The sequence below is a fragment of the Delphinapterus leucas genome, chromosome 16 (assembly GCF_059928025.1).
Source record: "Delphinapterus leucas isolate spDelLeu-1000000601 "Yukka" chromosome 16, BTC_Dleu_Yukka2, whole genome shotgun sequence".
Classification (NCBI taxonomy): Eukaryota; Metazoa; Chordata; class Mammalia; order Artiodactyla; family Monodontidae; genus Delphinapterus; species Delphinapterus leucas.
In genome coordinates, this window is record NC_143144.1 from 33,147,107 (window position 1) to 33,167,443 (window position 20,337).

The 20,337-nt window shown below is 59.3% G+C and overlaps 1 protein-coding gene across 13 annotated transcripts in view; it reads left to right on the plus strand.

Moving 5' to 3' along the window:
* ZMIZ1 (zinc finger MIZ-type containing 1) overlaps positions 1-19,409 on the plus strand; it is a 230,684-nt gene extending 211,275 nt beyond the window's left edge. For 10 of the 13 annotated variants that reach the window (XM_089897764.1, XM_089897763.1, XM_089897758.1 and 7 more), the window contains 13 exons: positions 298-480; positions 1,426-1,503; positions 2,185-2,359; positions 2,852-2,993; positions 4,495-4,705; positions 5,845-5,950; positions 6,840-7,000; positions 7,985-8,052; positions 8,373-8,441; positions 8,924-9,168; positions 10,423-10,589; positions 13,990-14,244; positions 15,719-19,409. In XM_089897764.1, coding sequence (XP_089753890.1) covers positions 298-480; positions 1,426-1,503; positions 2,185-2,359; positions 2,852-2,993; positions 4,495-4,705; positions 5,845-5,950; positions 6,840-7,000; positions 7,985-8,052; positions 8,373-8,441; positions 8,924-9,168; positions 10,423-10,589; positions 13,990-14,244; positions 15,719-15,826 — 1,968 coding nt within the window. In that variant the 3' untranslated portion in view covers positions 15,827-19,409. Of the gene's footprint in view, positions 1-297; positions 481-1,425; positions 1,504-2,184; positions 2,360-2,851; positions 2,994-4,494; positions 4,706-5,844; positions 5,951-6,839; positions 7,001-7,193; positions 7,366-7,984; positions 8,053-8,372; positions 8,442-8,923; positions 9,169-10,422; positions 10,590-13,989; positions 14,245-15,718 lie in introns of those variants that run through there. The other 3 variants (XM_089897762.1, XM_089897761.1, XR_016388087.1) reach the window with 3 other exon arrangements.
* The last annotated feature ends 928 nt before the right edge of the window (positions 19,410-20,337 follow it).

Consider the following 20,337-nt stretch of genomic DNA (forward strand, 5'->3'; position numbering starts at 1 on the left):
AGAGGCTCTGGAAGCACCCCCAAGCTCAAGGGGCATGGAGTTTTGAGAAAGACAGCTTCAGGGGGAGGTGGCCCTCGAGCCAGACGGGCCGATGTAATGTCCCTGGACGTCAGGGCAGGAAGGGCCCCCAGCATCATCTCGTTCAGCTGGTCTCTTTTGCGGGTGGGGTGGGCATTTTCTGGGTGGGTGGAAAACAGCAGGGGCAGAGGAGAGGAGGTGGGGCGTCCTGGCATCTGGTGGGCAGCTTGGCTTCGAGACACTGATGACCTTTCCCCGCTCCTTTCTCTGCCACCATAGCCCAACTACGGAAACCAGCAATATGGACCAAACAGCCAGTTCCCCACCCAGCCAGGCCAGTACCCCACCCCCAATCCCCCACGGCCGCTCACCTCTCCCAGCTACCCCGGGCAGCGGATGCCCAGCCAGCCGAGCACCGGGCAGTACCCGCCCCCCACAGTCAACATGGGGCAGTATTACAAGGTGAGTCCCACCACCCCACGGGCCCCTTCCCTCCTTACCACCTCACCTCCTCACCCCTGCCTGTGTCATCCTGACCCTGGCTGCGCAGGCGGAGATCTCTGGATGTGATCTCATGTGCTCAGAGCTGTGCATGCAGCGTCCAAAATGACAGACTGGCTTTCCTTGGTTCCCGTTCTCGTGGGGCTCAGATGATGGTTTTCCTTCTCCTTTTACTATTTATAGCACGTACGAGATAATAACAATGAAGGAAATATATTCTTTTAAGTAAAAGCACCCACCCCGATATATTTACGTTTGATTATAGACTTTGTCCCCGCGCGTGTGGGCATCAAGCGTGTTGTATAGTTGTTATTACGGTTGTGACTTTGAATCTGTTTCTTTCACTTGAACACAGCCTGTTACTTATTGCTACAGTCCCCGTGGTTGTCACTTTTCATGGCTGCCTGACATTCTCCTGGGAACCACACCACATTTTATCCTTTCTGTTGGACATCTGGGTTTTTTCTGAGTTTTCACTTTTGGAATAGTACTATAATGAATGTTTTCAGGCGCGTAGCTCTTTCCTTCTTTGGGATCATTATAAAGTACATTCTCAGGAGTGAGGAAGGCTCTGGAAATATTTTACACTTATTTGCCAATGAATCACGCCAACTTACATGACTACCCACCCCTTGGCTTACATGGGCTTATTACTATTTTTAGCCGGACTGCAGCACACTAGGTGTTGCTATTTTTATAAACTTGCTCAATTAGTAGCTATGGGCAGAGAGAGGCAGAACACTGACCGTGGCAGTGGTACGTTCTGCCCCCACCGCACTCCCCACCCCAGCACTGGGCGGGCCTCTTCAGCATCCCCTGTCCTCCTGGAAGGTTTTCGTTTCAGGAGGGAGAGCGGGGTAGCTTTTCTGCCTTCCGTTCACAGCACTGTTTATCTTGCTTTACCAGCCAGAGCAGTTTAATGGACAAAATAACACCTTCTCTGGAAGCAGCTACAGCAGCTACAGCCAAGGGAACGTCAATAGGGTATGTTTCAGTTTCCATCTCGGGAATTAGAACCCACATGCACTGTGTTAGAGGGGGCCTCACCGTTCCCGCCCCAGCCTTTCTGGACGTTAGTGGGGTCGTCCGCTCCAGGGCCCAGAGATGCTTGGAGGATCTGCATCTCAGATGGGTGGGCCAGGGATGAGTGTGGATCTGGCCAGTCCTGGGAAGAAAACAAGGTGGGGACTGAGCGAGGAAGGGAAGGGACTCCTGGAGATGCTTCACGCCTGACTCCATCTGGGGACCCCAGTGGGGTGGGGTGGCGAAGAAGGACACGGCCTGGAGCCATGATGTGGGCAGCAGGAGACCTGGCATTGTTCCTAGCATCCTTCTTCTCCCAAGATTATATTAGGCGAATTCCCCGTCACCCTAAGCCTGTGTCCTCATTGGTCAAATGGGCTGGGGACCCTACAATCCCCCTGGTGCCATGACCCAAGTGAAGGGTGGGGAGAACCTTTCCAGGCCCACCTGTCTTCCCATAGGGGCAGAGGCCTGAGTGTGGCCAGAGTGGAGGAAGGGGCTTTCCTGGGGGGCTCTCCTCCCTTGGGGGAGCAAGGGCCATAGCCCTAGGACCCTAGGGTGGGTGGGACACGTGTCCACAGCCGTGGTCCCTCCTTATGCCTGTGAGCCCATAACCTATATGTGGTTTCTCTTTCCCTCCAGCCTCCCAGGCCGGTTCCTGTGGCAAATTACCCCCACTCACCTGTTCCAGGGAACCCCACGCCCCCCATGACCCCCGGGAGCAGCATCCCCCCATACCTGTCCCCCAGCCAAGACGTTAAACCCCCCTTCCCGCCGGACATCAAGCCAAATATGAGTGCTCTGCCCCCACCCCCAGGTGAGCGCCCTGCTCTCTCCTTCCCTCCTCCCTCCCTCGTCAAGCCAGCTCCACCGCATCCAGCACACAGTGTGCCAGGAGCCAGGGGGCTTGGAAGTCTGCCTGCCTGCCTGCCTCTGGGGGCTGGGCGCGGGGGTTGTGAGAGCAGGCCTCCTTCCACCTGCCTGAGCGGCTGGAGGCTGGGAGGGAAAGCACCTTTCAGCTGTGGCAAAGGGCTGGGAGGAGAAGCCAGCCGGGGCTTCCAGAGCAGGGGGCAGGTGGAGACAGGAGGGGATGCAGAGCGGGGGGACGAGTGGGAAGTGGGAGGCAGAGATGGTCAGGATGGGGTCGGAGGGACCGGAAGAAGCCAGGGGCTGCCTGGTATGCCCTTGAGCACACAGCCCAGCTGCCGTGGCCCTGTTCACACACGCGCCCAGAGCATGCAGCCGAGGGTGCGTGTCGTGTGCCGCCGGGGCGAGGGCCGTGCGGCTCACCTGCTCCTCCTCCACGCAGCCAACCACAATGACGAGCTGCGGCTCACGTTCCCGGTGCGGGATGGCGTGGTGCTGGAGCCCTTCCGCCTGGAGCACAACCTGGCCGTCAGCAACCACGTCTTTCACCTGAGGCCCACAGTCCACCAGACGCTGATGTGGAGGTGAGCGTCAAGGCACGGCACAGCCCAAGCCGGGTGGAGGTGGCCCCGGTGCTGACATTCCTGGGCCCTGGCATCGCCTGAGACACGTGGTAACAGTATCTGCTTGACACGGTCACCTGTTGGGCGTTGCTGACTGGGCCCTGCTGTGTGCAAGGCCCTGGGGCTGTCAAAGCGAGCCTGCGGGTGCCGGGAGACAGACAAATCTGCCTTGGCTTCGTGGCCTGAGGGTAGGGAGCTGCTGTCACCCACCCCAGTCCTGATGAGACAGTGGTCAAGAACAAATTCCCAGAGGAAAACGTGGCTAGCTCAGGCTGAGAAGGAGGATGTTCCAGCAGGGCCCCCGAGTTGGCCCCGAACGTGGCTCATGTGGTCAGAGCCAGGAATATAGAGAGAGGAGCAGGAACAGGGCCGGGTCCTTCCTGCAGATGGCGAGCAGCTGGCCACCGGGTGGGGCTGCTGCTCAAACAGTGGGCGCTGGAGTGAGGGGCCTGGAGGCCCCCTGCTGGGCCAGGCTCTGTGTTCTGAGCCTCCTATACCTGATCTCTTTTGATCTTATGAGTGGGCATTGCTTGCCCCGTTGACAGTGAGGAAACTGAGGCCAGAGAAGTGATTAGCTTGGATGAGTCCTCGCAGCTAGCAAGGGGCAGAGCTGGGACTCGGGCCCGGGTCTCTCAGACACCAGAACGCATTGGTGTCTCCACCCTCGGTTCCTCCTCCGCGGGCAGGACTCACACTGCCTCGCTGCGTCAGTGACCAAAGGCCTCAGCTGCCCAGTGAGCACCCTGAGGGCACGAGATGTGTCTGAGCTGGGCACGTGCACACACACCACTGTGTGCGCACAGCTGGCCCGTTGCCTGGAGCAGGCCAGAGGCAGCTGGGGTGGACAGGGGGGCACGGGAGTGCACTCAGGCAAAAGGGTAGAGGGACCCGCATGCAGGGGCCCTGCTCACCCGCTGCTCCTTAGCCATGAGTACCGTCGCCTGCGAGACCTTCTGTGGCTCGGCCACTGGCCCTGCTGGCTTTGTGGGGACTCCTTCGGTGCCGTGTCCTTGGGGCCCACCGCAGGGGTAGGGGGGCGGGAACTGAACCAGGCAGCCCCTGGCCAGGGCTGCTTCTCCCACAGGAGCTCAGGGCATAATCAGCCTTCCAGCTGGCCTCGTTGAGTTAGCGTCTGTCCGTCTGTCTCTGTCCTGGGGGAACAGGAGGCGTACTTCCGTGCGGGGGACTGAGGCGGATTGTGGCCAGAGCTGTGGGGCTGTGGTTGAACAGTATATGGGAGGCATGGGGGGAATTTGGGTCGTCGGGATGGGGTTTGATGGGAGGCCTGGGCAGGGGGAACGTCCAGGGTGAGAGAGGAGGAGAGCTCGAGGCGGCTGGGGGAGCCTTCGTGGCTGAGGACAGGGTGCTGAGTGACTCGGTGAGGGGCTGTGGTGAGGGAGGGGTCATGGAGGCCATGGGCAGCCCCCTCGCAGAGTCGCCCTGAGCCTCGCCCCGCCCCCAGGTCTGACCTGGAGCTGCAGTTCAAGTGCTACCACCACGAGGACCGGCAGATGAACACCAACTGGCCAGCCTCGGTGCAGGTCAGCGTGAACGCCACGCCCCTCACCATCGAGCGCGGCGACAACAAGACATCCCACAAGCCCCTGCACCTCAAGCACGTGTGCCAGCCGGGCCGCAACACCATCCAGATCACCGTCACCGCCTGCTGCTGCGTGAGTGTGCGGGTGGGCCCGGGATCCTCAGCCTCCTCTGGGCCTCAGCTGCGTCAGGGGTCTCCATCCCCCTTCCCCAGGAGTGATCTTTCAGGAGTACCCCAGAAACGTGCCACAGTCCCCCCCAGGGCCGTGGGGTGAAATTCAAGCCGCCGTGCTCTGGTCCGAGGCCTGGCCTCTTCTCCTACCGCAGCCTCCATCTGATCTACACACTCACCTCCCTTTCCTCGTGTAGATCCTCCTCCCGGACACCATCCCCCGTGCCCACCACCTTCTTCCACTGAGGAAGTTCTGTGTGTCCCTCAAGGCTAGGTTCCGTTCGTGCCTCGTTTGCAAGAAATTTTTATATTCTAATCACTTCTTCCCCTGAGAACCAACTCCACCAAGTCTGGAGTTAACTCCTTCCCTTTGTCACCCAACCATGCTGTCTCAGAACTGTGTATGTGTGTCCCCTGACCTGTGACTCACTGATCTGGGACCACGCCTGAGCCACACTCCTGTCCCCCAAGATCAGGGCCTGACACTCAGGGCTTGTCCGGGGATTTGCAGAGTACCTGCCCCACTCTGCTGGCCTCCCTAGAGGAGAAGGAAGAGCTCTGATCCTGCCCTTATGAGGGTTGGGGCGCCACGACCACCCGGGGATAAGAGTCACAGGACTGGGGATGCTGTCAGAGTGAGGAGCCTGCGGGGGCTTGTTGGGGGTTGCAGTCCTGGAAGGCTTCCTGGAGGAATGAAGACAGGACAACATCCTCTGGCGGGAAGGGTGGAGGAGGCATGATGGGGAACAGCGGGGCGAGGGGCAGGAGGGCCAAGGCTAGGAAGTGAGTTTGGCCCGGATTTTGATGCCTTGTGTCCCATAACCACATCCCAGGGGTATATCCGCATCAGAGTCGGCCTTGTTGGCATAGACAGCAGCAGCTGCCCCCGGGTAGTGACCCCGGTCTGGGTCCCCAGCTCGCAGGTCCCAGGACACATCCTGAGCCTCAAGGGCTCTCTCCCAGGTCCCAGGGGTCCCTCTCCTAACGGGGCATCACCATGGACGTGGGGCCCTTTTCCTCCGCGGCCTAGGCCTGCGGAGGCCCAGGTGGCAGGCGTGGGGTCCATGCGGCAGGGACCGAGCCTCTGCTCTTTCTCGGCAGTCCCACCTCTTCGTGCTGCAGCTGGTCCACCGGCCCTCCGTGCGCTCCGTGCTGCAAGGCCTCCTCAAGAAGCGGCTCCTGCCCGCAGAGCACTGTATCACGAAAAGTGAGTGGGGGCTCGGGGGCTGGAACCAGACCCCAGTCCCACCACGTTCATTGTCCCCTGGGCCTGGCACCACCGGGCCCTGAGTGTTCCCTGGCACTAGCCCGTCCCCCTCCGATGCCCCTCCTCTGGGGCTGTGGGGATGATCAGATGAGCACACAGTACCGTGAGTACAGCATGTAGGGCAGATTAAAACAAGACGCCATGGTGCAGGTAGGCCAGGCAGGCTTCCTGGAGGAGGTGATCACCTGGAAGGATGGGAGGAACTGGAAGAGGGGGTTCTTCATCAGGAGAGAAGCACAGGGGTGGATTCCACCTCAACAGCCCAGGCCTAACTCGAGAAGGGGGGACTTGGCTCTGACTCCCAGGTGCAGACACTTGGGGGCCGGGGCGGGGGAGGGGGGTGCACCACGCAGGGAGGTACATCACTGCTCCCCCCTTCAGATGTGCTTCTTCACGCCCTGAGCCCTAGAATCCGGCCAGGCCATTACCACATTTGGAGAATTAAGTGCAAAAGTGCCTGTGGGGCTCTCCCACTGACCCAGAAAGTCAGTGAAGTGCCAGACTGGGTTTCTGCAGGGTTTGCAGAAAGTCCTGCCTTCCTAGTGAAGACAGGGCATGAACTGCAGAGACTGGGGGACTGATGCAGCCACCTCCAGGGGCACTTCACACATGTCACGTGTAGAGTGTCATTCCAGAGCACTGGGAGGCCCAGGGCCTCCGGCGTGCTGAGCTCCCTTTTGCCCAGGTGGGGGTGCCCTGCCCCTGTTCATGAGACCTCCCCGTGTTGGGGGGCGTGGAGAATCAGAGTGCGTATCAGCCACTTGAAGGAGCGGGGGCGGTGTGCAGGACAGCCCTGCCCTCCTTATCCACCTGTGCCTCCGCCCTACAGTCAAGCGGAATTTCAGCAGCGTGGCTGCCTCGTCAGGCAACACGACCCTCAATGGGGAAGACGGCGTGGAGCAGACGGCCATCAAGGTGTCTCTGAAGTGCCCCATCACGTTCCGGCGCATCCAGCTGCCTGCTCGAGGCCACGACTGCAAGCACGTCCAGGTGAGCAGCCCCAGGGAGAGCGTCCCGGAGCCTGGCTGCGATGGAGCCTGGCTGCGATGGCGAGGAGTCGGCGGGGGGATGGGCAGCAGGGCCTGTCTGTAACCCCGGAAGGATGCCACGGCCATCAGGAGCTGATTTCACTCACTCACTCCTGCCTTCATTTATCCGCTGAGCATCTTCTCTGTGTGCTCAGAGCTAGGTTCCCAGGGGTCTACAGAGCTGGATTTAGACAGTCCCAGCCCTGGCAGATGTGAGATGCCAGCTGGAAATTCTGCACGTACGGCCACTACGGCTGATAGGAAACCTGAAAGCAGGGACGTCTCTGCCTGGTTCACTGCTGTGTCCCGAGGCCCTGCCCTGAGCAGGTACTCAGGAAGTGGCTGTGGGATGAGTGACTGTCACAGTTTGGGTGGCTAAATACGGGCAGCCCAGGTGGGTGGGATTCACTGGGTGGGGGCTGCCGTGGGGCCAGGCCAGCCGCACCCTCAGCCCCACCCTCTCACAACTGGCCCCGAGGGCTTCGTAGTGGGTCGGGAGCCTCCCAGCCCTGCTAACCCCCATCCCCGGGAAAAAGGGGGCAGCAGAGGTCTGGTCGCTTTATTTGTCTGACGCACACTGATGAACTGGATGGGGTGTGTCCTCCATGCCTGGGCCGGGCCAGGGAGAGGGGCTGTCATGGGGCAGGATCGGTGAGAGGTGGCTGCAGGGGAACCAGGAAGGCTTCTCAGAGGCCATGGGTCCTCTGGGGCACAGGGATGGTAGGAGGGCTGGGCACAGGTATGCAGGGATTCCACGTGGCCCGAAAACTGTAAGCACAGCAGAAAATCGGGAAGGTCATCACCCCTCTCAACCCTGGGTCTCTCCATCACCTGTCTCCCTCCCTGGTGGGACGTCTTCATGAGGGTCCCGGAGGCAGTGGCACTTGCATTTAAGAGGTTTCTGAGAGCCCTGCTCTCATCTGTCTGTGTCTCCCGGCCTCCACAGTGCTTTGACTTGGAGTCGTACCTGCAGCTGAATTGCGAGAGAGGGACCTGGAGGTGTCCTGTGTGCAAGTGAGTGATGCCCACCTCAGCATAAGCTACGTCACTGGGCTCCAGGAGGAGCTGTGGCCCTGCTCTGTGGGGTCCAGCCACCTCCACCTGCCCTAAACACGGATGAGAGAACCCAAGCACAGCAGAGGGGCTCAGATCACGGGGGCTGTGCACAGTCCCTTTGTATCAAGCGGTCACAAGGCTGCCCTCTCCTGTCGGTGCCCCCAAGTAGTAACCAGTGGCAGGGCCCAAGTCTCTTGGACACAGAGGGGAGGAGTGGGCTGTGGCCTCACCCGCTAGGGTCCAGGAGCAAAGGCCAAGCCCCCTCTCTCCTTTTCCAGTAAAACCGCTCTGCTCGAGGGCCTGGAGGTAGATCAGTACATGTGGGGCATCCTGAATGCCATCCAACAGTAAGTGGGCCTCCCCACACTAGGGCAGGGGGTGGGGGAGGAGCGGGGGGGCGGGATGCTGACCTGAGTTGCATGAGGTGAGTGTGTGATCACCCCTGATACCCTATCCCCCACTGGCCGGCAGACCATTTTCCCACATCCCCCACTTCTCTGCCAATTTAAGGGGTTCTGTACCTGGGGGCAAATGAACTTTCCAGAAAGGACCAAGCTCAGCCAGAGCAGGAAGTTGACATGGCCGCGTCTCAGGTGGAGGCTTTGGGGCCCGCTGCCCCATGCCCAGCCACTTGCTTTTCCTAGTCTCAGTCTCCCCATCTTTCAAAAGTTATAAAAATCCATCACACTTCTGTCCTATGCAGAACGTGGTGGGAATGGAGGCAGAGGGAGCCTGGACGAGGACATCTCAGTGTCTGTCCGAGCTGGAGGCCCTCATGTCCAAAGCCCGGTACCCCAGAGCCTCAGCTCTGCCCCCTTGCTCCCCCCAGCTCCGAGTTTGAAGAGGTCACCATTGACCCCACATGCAGCTGGCGGCCAGTGCCCATCAAGTCGGACCTCCACATTAAGGATGACCCTGACGGCATCCCGTCCAAGCGGTTCAAGACCATGAGTCCCAGCCAGATGATCATGCCCAATGTCATGGAGATGATCGCAGCCCTGGGCCCCGGCCCGTCCCCCTATCCACTCCCGCCCCCTCCCGGGGGCACCAACTCCAACGACTACAGCAGCCAAGGTGGGTGATGGCCGACAAGGAGGGAGGGAGAAGCCCCAGCAGGGGCCCAGGATTTCTGGGGTGATGGTGGCAGGTGCAGGGAGGGTGTGGTGTGAAGAGGCAGAGGTAACGCACGCCCCCAAAAAACAATACCACGTCGCTGAAATTGGGGATACAGCGGCCTGTGCAATGCCATCCTCCCCCCCTCCATCCAGCCAGCCCTGTGGGTTGGCACCCAGCTGGGAAGGCATGAGTGAGGAGCTGCCCCGAGAGCCAGCCTCCCGCCTCTCGCACCCCCCGCTGCCCAGCCTCCCTCCTGACTCCTGGATCTCCCTGGTTGGCAGCTGCCAAGCTTAGGGGCTTCAGAGCCTGCTTTGCTGGGGCCACTAAGACTACACCCCTCCTGGCGCTCCTGGCCCTCCCGTGTTGCCCTCTGACATCTACGTATTGTCCCTATCCCTGCAACTCTCCCACCCTTCCAGAGACGGGGTCCAGGGGCCTGGAGCCACCAGCCTTCGGCCACCAAGGTCACTGTCACTGCCCCCTCACTTCCTGCTGCCCAGAGCAAGCTGCACTGCACTGCCCTCAGTTCCCAGAAAGTACCGCCCCCCCCGCCCCCCAAACACTGGACGTGGCAGCTCCCTGCAGAACTCCTGCTCTTAGGTTCCTGGGGCTCCTGGATGATTAAAGGCCCAGAGAGGTTAGCCTACCTAGCCAGAGTCCCACAGCATGCTGAGCGCCCCAGCTTTCCAGTGTGCTGATCCTCTGAGCTCTCACCGTGGCCACGTGGTGGAGGAAGCAGCGGCTTGGGAGGCCAGACAGCTGGCTCTGAGGGTGTCATCTTGAATCTGGCACAGCTCTCTTTATGGACTTGGCAGACTCCGACCTCCCCCTCTGGGCCTGGGTGGTCCCAGTGATGAAGGGCAGCCTCATGGGGGCTGTGGGTGAGCAGGTCTGGGGGGCTTGCTCAGCAGATCCTGTGGAAAGTTCAGACTCGGGCCTCATTCCATGTGTCCCGCCGCAGGAGCCCGACTACCCTTTCCTCCTACGCTAGCCCTGCTTGTGGCTGTACATCGGCACACGCCCTGGGGTACTAAGGCCCGCAGGAGAAGGCTGCATCGCTGCCCCGCTGTACGGCCCTGAGGTCTCCGGCTGCAGGAGCCTACTCTAGCCTCGCAGGAGGGTGGGCCTTGGTTCCTCCTTTACACTCTGAGTTTCCTGGGGTGGCCGTCTTCCCTCTGGGTCACATCCCTCCCCATCTCGTTCCCTCCCCAGGCAACAGCTACCAGGGCCATGGCAACTTTGACTTCCCCCACGGGAACCCCGGTGGGACGTCCATGAACGACTTCATGCACGGGCCCCCCCAGCTCTCCCACCCCCCGGACATGCCCAACAACATGGCCGCTCTTGAGAAGCCCCTCAGTCACCCCATGCAGGAGACTGTGAGTACCTCTTCCTCGCCGCTGACCGTCCACCTCCCTGGTGCCCCCAGCCCCAGTGTGGGGCTGACGGGGACAGAGGGCTCCCCTGGACCTTTCTGATGTTTGCCTAGTTCCCTACCAGGCAAAGGGGAGGACTGAGAGTTGAGTCTCGGGACCCAGGAGGGCGTGGGAGGCCTGACTGAGGCGGGGTCATGGCCCATCAGTGTCCTTGGATTTGGCCGTCTCACCCAGGACATCAGATTCTCAGATGCGGGAAGCTTCAAGCTCTTACCTGCACACACATTGCATACATATGCACACATGCAGATGCCCACACACCCCCTACATACAGGCCCACACCCCCCACACACCCGGCACACATCCTGTACGCACACACGCACAGCCCCATCCCCTTTCTCCCCCTCTTACACACACTACTTCATCCAGCCATCTAGAATTTAGTCCCAGACCCAGGCACTTATTCCCCAGGGGTCTGAACCTTCAGGGTATCCCCTCCTCCTGCAAAAAGAAACATTAGGATTTCTACTTATCCCAAGAGTATTCACTTCTCGTCCTCTTTCACGTATTAACGCACACTATATTGCTGAGAAAGCCCCTTCGGGTGAGGCGGCCTGTGCTGTCCAGAGGCCTTCCCTTCCTGTGGCGCCGACAGCAGTGGTGGGAGGCCTGGCCGCCTCCCGAGTCCTCGTCTAGGCAGCGGTGGATGACTGCACTTGATCTAGCGGACGTTTTCTGAGCCTGGTCTCCCGGCTGTGCCTTGTACCAGGTGTAAGCAAGACAGACACAGGCCTCAAGCTAATGGAGCAAAAGTTCTGGCAGTGCCTGGATGGAGGAAGAACACTTGGGGTTTTGAGGAAACCGAGGCCCAAGGGCTGAAGACTGAGGCCTCAGTCATTCTTTCTGTCCCTGGTCTCTCATCTTAGCAGGAGGGGCAGTCACTGAGGGCCTGGCCGTGGGTCCTGGGCCACAGCAGCCAGAGAGAAGGGTCCAGGGGTCTCGCCAATGCCTGGCAGTGGAGTTGGGCCTACACCCGAAGGTACCTCTCCAAGCTCTCCCAGTCTCCATCATGTGGCCTGGAAGGAAGGGGCCTATGGATTGTACTGTGTTACCCACAGCTGACATGGAGTTGGGAAACATCCAGCACTGGGCCAGGGGCTGTCCTGTGCACCAGAGCCACCAATTCTCAGCACGAGTGACTATTAACCAGAAGGACTCTAAATGAGGGGCACTGCAGCAGCTTCCCTGCAGGAACCCCGAATGCCAGGTTGGAAATAGCTGCTTTCACCAGCCTTCTGCCATGTTTTCGCAAGTTACTTTCTGCCCCATGGGGCTTCCAATTTCAGGGGGCGTCTCTCCTGGCCCCCTTCCCCAGCCCTGCTCCTCAGGACGTCAGCCTTCCATGTCCAGGAATCACCCAGATCACACCCCTGCTCCACATTGATCTGGCACCTTCTGTCTCCTCACAGTTCCCAGCACTGGAAGATGGCAGCAGGGGTGCTGTGTGCTTTCTGCGTCCAACAAGGCATTTTCCTGCCTTGTCAGCCCTGCCACCAGGGTCCTCGCAGAGGGACTTAAGCCCTTGAGTTGACTTCACAGCCCTCCCCCCCCAGGAAGCTTTTCAGATATGCACTGTCCTTGTCCGTTGCTGGGCTTTTGTCAGATGAGAACTGGACCCAGAGGTACAGCTGTGCAAGGTGGTGTGGTGCAGTCACAGGTCAACAACCCACCTGCCCAACCAGAGCAGCCTGACCCGGCTGAGCACGAGGCCAGGAAGGATTCCCAGGCTCACGGACTGGTGGGAGGGCTCCAACCAGGTGCTGGCCCACCCAAGGCTCTCCCGTGCCAGGTGGGAGGTTGACAGGTGTGTCAGCAGGCCCCAGAGAGCACTTGCCCCTCCAGGTTCTGAGATAATCCAGCAAGATGTCAGGGCCGAGGGTGTTAGTTGTGTCAGCAGATCTGGGGACTGTCTGTCTGGGCCTGGGCTGCTCCAGGAGTGTGGAGCCCCTCCCTGCCCCCCACTTCCCAGAATGGTCGCTATGGAGCGTCACAGGCTGGCCTCGCCGACAGCTGTGAGGGCTGTCCTGCCGCTTCTGGTTCTTCTTACTTTGTGTGCACCCCACAAGTGGTTCCCCCAGGGTCAGCAGCCTTTATGTCACATGGTCATCCCTCGTTCTCAAGGCCCAGGCTGGAGGGGCACTGTGCTGCAGAGGGCCACCTGGACCGTGGGCAGGGGCCAGCCCACAGCAAGGCTTGGGGAGCAGCTTTTAGGAGAAACAGGAAGAGGAACTGGTGTCTGGAGAAGATCAGGGATGGTGTCACTGCCGTTTGCAAACCCACGAAAGAAGTGTCAGTGTTTCTGTGTGGCCCAGAAGACAGGGCTGGGAGGAGGGTAGTGACCAGGGAGACATTTAGTCACCTGGCTGCCCATTCCAAGTGAGAGGCCTGTCCAGTCAGTGAGCTCCCTTCACTCGCAGAGTGTGAGGGGGGCCCGGGGACCGTTGGGGATGCCGTGGGTGGGGCCCCGGACTTAGACTTGGCCTTTCACTCCGAGACCTGAACTCTGAAGGCAGGGTGGCTTGAGGCAGCAAACAGACCTACAGGGGAAGTTTAAGTCCCACCCACTCGTGTCCCCTGCCCACCCATAGCCCCGACGGTTCAGGACACACGCAGGGCGCGGGGGGGCGCCTAGGTTATCTACGAGAGAAGCACGCCTGTTGCTGCCTAGGTGGGTGGCCAGCAGGAAGGTCTGGCAGGACTCAGAAGCCCCAGGTCGCCTCCTTTACTTTGGGCACAGCTCCGTCCTACCCCGGGACAGCAGGCAGAGTTTACACCGCGGCCCCGCTGCCCCCGGAGCCGGCGTGCCTCGTGTCGCCCCCAGGCCAGGGCCCGCGTGGAGGCGCAGACCCCCATGAGCTGCACGCCTGCCCCATGCTGTCGTCCGTGTCTGCTCCCCGCCGCCCCGGCTCGGGCCTGCACCACGCCGCCAGCAGCACTCCCGCCCGCCTCCCTGCTCCCCGGAAACATGCCCATTTCGCTTCTCCATCCTGCCCTTGCTGTTGTTCATTGTGCTGGTGTCCGGGCTAGGGAGACAGAGGGGCTCCCAGGGGCCTGGGCCCCGATCTCAGGGTCTCTGCTAGTCTCAGAGCCCCTGGCCGCCTCCCTCCCTGCCCCACGTGGCTTCAGCCTCCCTGACTGGCGGTTTTTGGGGGAGGATTTGTTTGCTTGTTTGTTTGTTCCTCTGCAGAAAAAAAAAAAAAAGCATTCAGCTTTGTAGAGGGGTGGCTTTGTTTTGGGGGTTTCGTTATTTTTCTAGTTTTGTTTGGTTTTCATTTCTCCAGGCATCTCGTCGCTGTACCTCGTCACCTCACCTTTCTTTTTCCTGCTCTCTCCTCCTCCACAGATGCCACATGCTGGCAGTTCTGACCAGCCCCATCCCTCCATGCAACAAGGTTTGCACGTCCCACACCCCAGCAGCCAGTCAGGGCCTCCATTACATCACAGTGGGGCTCCTCCTCCTTCCCAGCCTCCCCGGCAACCGCCACAGGCCGCTCCCGGCAACCATCCACACAGTGACCTGACCTTTAACCCCTCCTCAGCCTTAGAGGGTCAGGCCGGAGCGCAGGGAGCGTCCGACATGCCGGAGCCTTCGCTGGATGTAAGTTGGGGTCACCACGTGTCTTGGCCTGGGGCCGGGACTGCCCGAGAGCAGGGGCGGGTGTCGAGGGCCCGAGGCCCGGGGTGGAGGAGAGGTACAGCGGTGAGGAGCGGGTGGGCGGGCGGAGGGTGGGCCCCGCCAACCTGCCTCCCCTGTGGCTCCAGGACCGGGGAACCCCACAGTGGGCAAGCCTCAGCGAGGGTGCCACACCCCTTGCCCCACCCTGCTGGCCCCGCCCCCGTCCCCTTGGCCACAGTCCTGCCGCGCGGCCCTGCCCTCCCTCCCCCAGGCCCTCACAGAGTCCCTCTGGGCCGGTCCTGGAGGCAGCACAGGAGGGTCCATCCCCCCCTTCTTCCCACCTCCCGTTCCCCGACATCGGCTTGCCATCGCTGCATCTGCCGCTCTCTGGCCCAAGGCAGGGGAGGGGCTGGAGGGACAGGTCCCTCTGTCTGTCTCGCTGGTGTGTGTCTCCAGTTTCTAGTCTGTGTGTTGTCCATGCCCTGTGCTTTTGCTCACTCCATCGCTCACTCCGAGAGGCCCCCACGTGGGGTGACAGAAGGCTCGGCCTCGGGTCACACTGCGGGGCGGGGGCAGGGGGCGTCGTGTGACTGAGGCAGGAGCGGGCAGCTGAGATTCAGGGATCACCCCCCTTGAGAACTGAATGGTCTGGAAGGTGGGCAAGGGGGACACTGAATGATGGGTGTTGGGTAGCTGGGCAGGGCTGCCAGCGAGGGACACGGCCCTTGCCCCGCCCACCCCTCGCCCCCAGGCTCTAGATTCCCAGAGAGGAGGCCTGCCCTCTCCTTGGTCACGTCCCAGCCCCAGCAAGAGTCACCCTTGGTCCCAGCAAGAGTCTCTGGTGAATGGGATTCACTCAGCTTTGGGGCCACCTTGGATTCTTGCCCGACTCTTCTCCCCAGCCCAGGCCAGGGCAGGTGCTTTTAGATTGATGAGGGTCCCCTGTGTGACCGAAAGAGTCCAAGGACCTCACAGTAGAGGGTAGGGATGGTCTGTAGCCTCTTCCCGGAGTCTACAGGGAAGAGCAGTGCTGCCAAGCTAGCCGCGGGCTCAGCAAAGAGCCGGGAGCTCTTGGGGGAGGTGTGGGGTGCTGGGAGCCGCAGAGACCCGCCAGCCTTACATGCAAAGCCACGTGGCTTCTCCTGGGAGGCATGAGTGACCCCCAGCCCCTTGTGGCAGGGTCTCAGGAACACTGTGCGTGAGGAGCCTTCCCAGCTGGTGGGCCGAGGGCTCCACTCTTCCAGACTTGAAATAAGCACGGGTGTGCCCCAGACTAGCACGGTGGCCTGGATGCATCCAGGGACCACCGGCACTGTTAGTTTCCCCTGTTTGGACCAGGACCCCAGGAGGCAGGTAGAGGGCAAGCGAACAGGTCCGAGGGTGCCCTGCTTCCTCGCCCTGGGCCGGCCCGGCCTTCAGTCGACACCTCATCTGAGCTTCTTTACTTCTTTTCCAGCTCCTTCCAGAACTCACAAACCCTGATGAGCTCCTCTCGTACCTGGATCCCCCCGACCTGCCGAGCAATAGTAATGATGACCTCCTGTCTCTCTTTGAGAACAACTGAAGCCTCCCCCTCCGTCGGGGCCACCCCTCCCCACGCGGCCTCCTTCCCCATCTGCCCCACACACTTTCCCGCCGGGAGCCCGTGCCCTCGGACCGCCCCTGCTGCGGCCTTCAGAGCCTAGGGGCGGGAGGGTGCACTGTGAAGGCGGTGCAGGTCTGGAGCCCACGCCCGGAGCAGGCCCCAAAGATGACCCTCGAGACAGGGCGCTGGCCCGGGGAGGGGGCACACACTGACGGCGGCTTCCAGATGACCCTCCAGTGCCCCCCAGGTTCTTCCAGTTTCTAAACTGTAACCCGGCCTCCCTGCTTCCTGGCCCAGAGCCGCCTCCACGTGACTGTGAACCTGAGGGAGGGGCCCCCGTATCCCAGAGGCCCCGAGCCTTGGAGCAACAGCAGAGGTTGGTGGCAGTGAGAGCGGCCTGCCCGCCACCACTACCACCCACCACAGAAAAGCACAAACCTCTGGGAAAGAGAACTCTCTCAGGGGCCAGGGTTATCGCTTTGACCCCAGACCTCTAAGCCAGGATACCCTGTAAACACTCTCAGAGAGCAGAGAGAAAAAAGACAAGCGTCTGTGTTTGGGAGAGGGTGAGCCATTCCTGCTTGGGGACCGGTGGAAAAGGGAGTCAAGGCCCCCTCAGAGCCAGGATGGCTCCACAACCTCTGACTCAGGCCAGGGCCCAGCCTTAGGGGGGCCAGAGAGAGAAAGAATCCAGCTGAAGTTACTGTGCCCTTAATTGGGGAAGGGGGGAGTGCCGCCAGCCGGATTTGGAGTCCAACAGAAATGGCCAACTTACAACTTTGCTCCAAGCCACCCCCTGTTCTTAAACGACAGCATCTTAAAGCTGCAAAGTCATCTGGGGAAAAGGAACACTGGACTTGGACAGCAAGCGACCCATTTCTCTCCATGCGTCCTGTTTCCTTCCTCTGCTCCCCCCTCGCCCACCTCTCCAAGACTGTTACGTGGGACACCCACTTCCCTCTGTCCCAGTGCCCCTGTGTCTACCCAGACGGCAAGGTGAGTGGTGGAAATGCAGGGGATGCAGGGGCTCAGCAGCAGGAACCCCGGGCATCACTCTCTCTCTCCGGCTCCTCTGTCTGGTCTGGCCTGTCCCTGTGCTCGAGGCTGCCCCCGGCTCCAGCCCAGTCTGTCGCCGCGTGTGCCAGGATGTGCCCTCGAGCGTCACGTGGTGTTTCTGTGGCTGTCTCAGACCCCGCGCTTGGCTGCCAGCCTCTCCTTCCCTCCATGTCCCTCTGGCCTCGAAAGCTCACCCCACACTCCTGCTTCCAGCAGAAGCAGCCTCTGGTTTTCCCTCCACGCTTCGCTCCATCCAGCTAACTGCTCGCTCTCGGAGTCTCCCGGGTAGCTTCTTGTGAGTCCGTTTTGTTCCAGGCTCCCTTGTGCTCCCCGAGCCGCATGGCCGGTGATGCTGGGCCGTTGGGTCACTTGCGTCCCCTCTGTAAATTCATCGCGCCCCTCCCCTGCTGCTGCCCGAGGCCCTCACCTGCTCCCCCGTCCACTGCCTGTGTTCTCAGTCCCCGTCTCCCTCTCTGTTGGGGGTTGGGGGGACACCCCCAGCACTCCTCTGGATGTGACCGGAACGTTGGCCCCAGCTGTTGACTTCCAGTCGCTGTACCAGACGGCCCAGCACAAGGTTTTCTGTAGGAAAGCTGCCATCGTCCCATCCCCACCCCTTTTCCTTTGTCCCGTTGTCAGAGGTTTTTTCAAACAGCGTGGTGTTCCGTATACAAATCAATTATTTTAAGAATTGCTTTTGTAAATATCTTTGTGAATATTTTAGTATTGTCTTTGATAATATTCAACATTTTCATGACCTGGTTATAGCCTTTGCTGGTGTTTTTAAAATACCTTGACTCAACGACAAAGACCGAGTCCCTTTTTTAAGAAAAACAACAAACAAAAACAAAAAAGCAACCAGGGCCATTTGTACAGAAGAAGGGACTGAGAGCATGGGTGGCTGTACAGTGAGCTAGAAGACCAGGCCACCCGCCGTTTGGAGCCATCCCCAGTTGGCTGGTGGGGACAAGACGACGCCAGGTAGCATGTGGCCGTCTCTGCCCAGTGGCCAGAGGCCCCAGCTGTGTCAGGCCATCTGGGAATGTTCTGCCCCAGACAGATTTACAGATGCCTTCCTTAGAAGTTCCCACTTCCTGCTCTGCGACTTTTTCTCAGAAAGGCCTGGGGTCCGTTCAGGTTGTTATCGGGGTGTCCCCCTCTGCTCACTGACCTATCCACAGCTTTCTAGCACAGAGGGTCAATCTGTTCCCCACAGCCCAGGCTCCAGGCACCTGCCTCAGCCATCTCTGAGGAAGCCATGGGCTCGGCACCTGAGGCAGGTTTCCTGGGTCCCCTCCCAAGCGAGCCTCCACCAGCAAGTTCAGCAAAGAGCTTTCCAGAACCGTGGTGCCTGCAGCCCGCGCTCTGGGCGTGTCCTCTTCCAGAGCGGTTTTGGAGCCAGGTCGGGGGGTGGGGGGAGGCATCAAGGCGTCCGGGGCTGTAGCGAGCCCCAGTTGGTGACACATTCAGGTGATGACAGCCTCCCCAAGCAGGGGCGGTTCTGAACTCTGGGGAGATGCTTCCCTGATCCTTTCGGATGACTACTTGGAGCCATAAGTAACCTCAGCAAAAACAATGCCTCAGCAAAGCCACTTCTCCATGACAAGCATCCACCCAGCCCATAGGCATGTTTCTGTCTCCACTCCACAGAATGGACAGGGCGCTGGCGGGCAGGTGGGAAGGCCCAAGTACAAGCAATCAACCCCATCTTCTTGGTTTGAAGCTTTACCCATGTATCATGTTCCTGTAGCCATTTTTATTTTTTAAGAAACTTCTAATACTTTCTCCGTAACGGAAGCCCTGAACCCCCAGAGAGCTACACGTCTGCTCCCTCAGCCTGACCCATCCAGACAGGGCGACGTGGGCAGCAGCCACTCAAGGGACGTGTGTACATATGTAAATGAGAAATAGAGACATGTTAACAGATGCATTCATTTCCCTCGGAATGTGTATTGTTTTTATTTTCCGGAACAAAACAAAACAAAAAAAAAGGCTTGGAACTCCATCTTCACGTGGAAAAACTAGATCCTGTCTGTTAGCGTCTGTGAGGTCTCTCTCCGCATCTGTCTCACTCATGTAATATACTCTGACTCTGTGTAGAAAGGAGTTTTTTTTGTTCCGTTTTGTTTTTATTCTACCTACATGTACTACTTAGCTTCAGTGTACTAGTCCTGCCACCTGTGTATTTTTAGGGTGCTATGGAAATAATGAAAAGAAACGGGGATTTCAGAAGAAAATTGTAACCAAATTCGTACTTTGTATAATTTTTGATATCATGATCGCAGGTGATTTCACACGTACACACACATGAACACACCCACCATGCAGCCTGAAGTAACTCCCACTGCGACCGTCATCGTCTCTGTACATCTCTGTACAATGCAATCATTTCATACTTTAAACTGGTCCGAAAACTAATTGTGATTTCTAGTCTTGCAAAGCTGTATGTAGTTAGATGATGTGACAACCTCTAATATTTATCTAATAAATATGTATTCAGATGAAACCTGTATATTAGGTGTTCATGTGGTTCTTTTGTATTTAAATATCAAATTATTTGACTCTTGCTAGACATTTCTATACTCTGCTGTAACACTGAGGTATCTCATTTGCCCATGTTAATTTTTTTCTAAATAAATGGACGAAAACGAAGGTTCGGCCAACTAGCGATTTTGTGAATGTTAAGGGGCGGTTTGGGTGTTTTCTGATTTTGCTTTTTAGCACCACCCCTGCCCGATCACCCTGCAAAACAAAACAAAAACTGTGCAGTCAGGTGCTTCGGGTGCTAAGATGGAGGAGCCCCTGACACAGGGGTCCCGGAAGTGGCCCTGGAACCTGGCTCAGGTGAATGTTCAGAGCCCAGTGTCCTCACCTCCTGGTGGACCCCGTCTCCAGCAGGCCCTGGTCCTGGGGAGGGGGCCCTGAACGGTGCCAGGCCCTATATGGGGTGCTGGAGACTCAGACCCAGTGTGACTCGGGGCGGGTGTACGATGCTGGCCGGGCTCAGATGGCGAGCCCTTGTGGATTCTCTGGACTTAGGAACAGGTACCTTGTCAAGTTAATACAGACGCTTTCCTGTTGGCCACCTCTCTCGGCCACCCCACTTCTCAGCACCCCTGCCCCCCTCCCCTTGAAGGGGACCTTGGGTCTCCTCTTGCCCATGACTGCAATTTACATAGGTTACTTTGCTACAGCCCCTGGCCAGGCTCTGGTTCTAACTGTCTTTACAGCCTCAGGCACACAAACGACTGCCCTTCCTTGTCCCCTCCTGAACTTTGGGGAAGTGAATATGATTCTCAGGGCCCAGCAGCCAACCACTGTCCCCCCCTTTACTCAGCTCTGGCCTCGGGCCGTAGGACATAAGCAAATGTGGCTGTCGTAGCCTTCCCTCCACACAGACCGGGTAAGGACAAGTCCAAAGAAGGAAGTGGGGT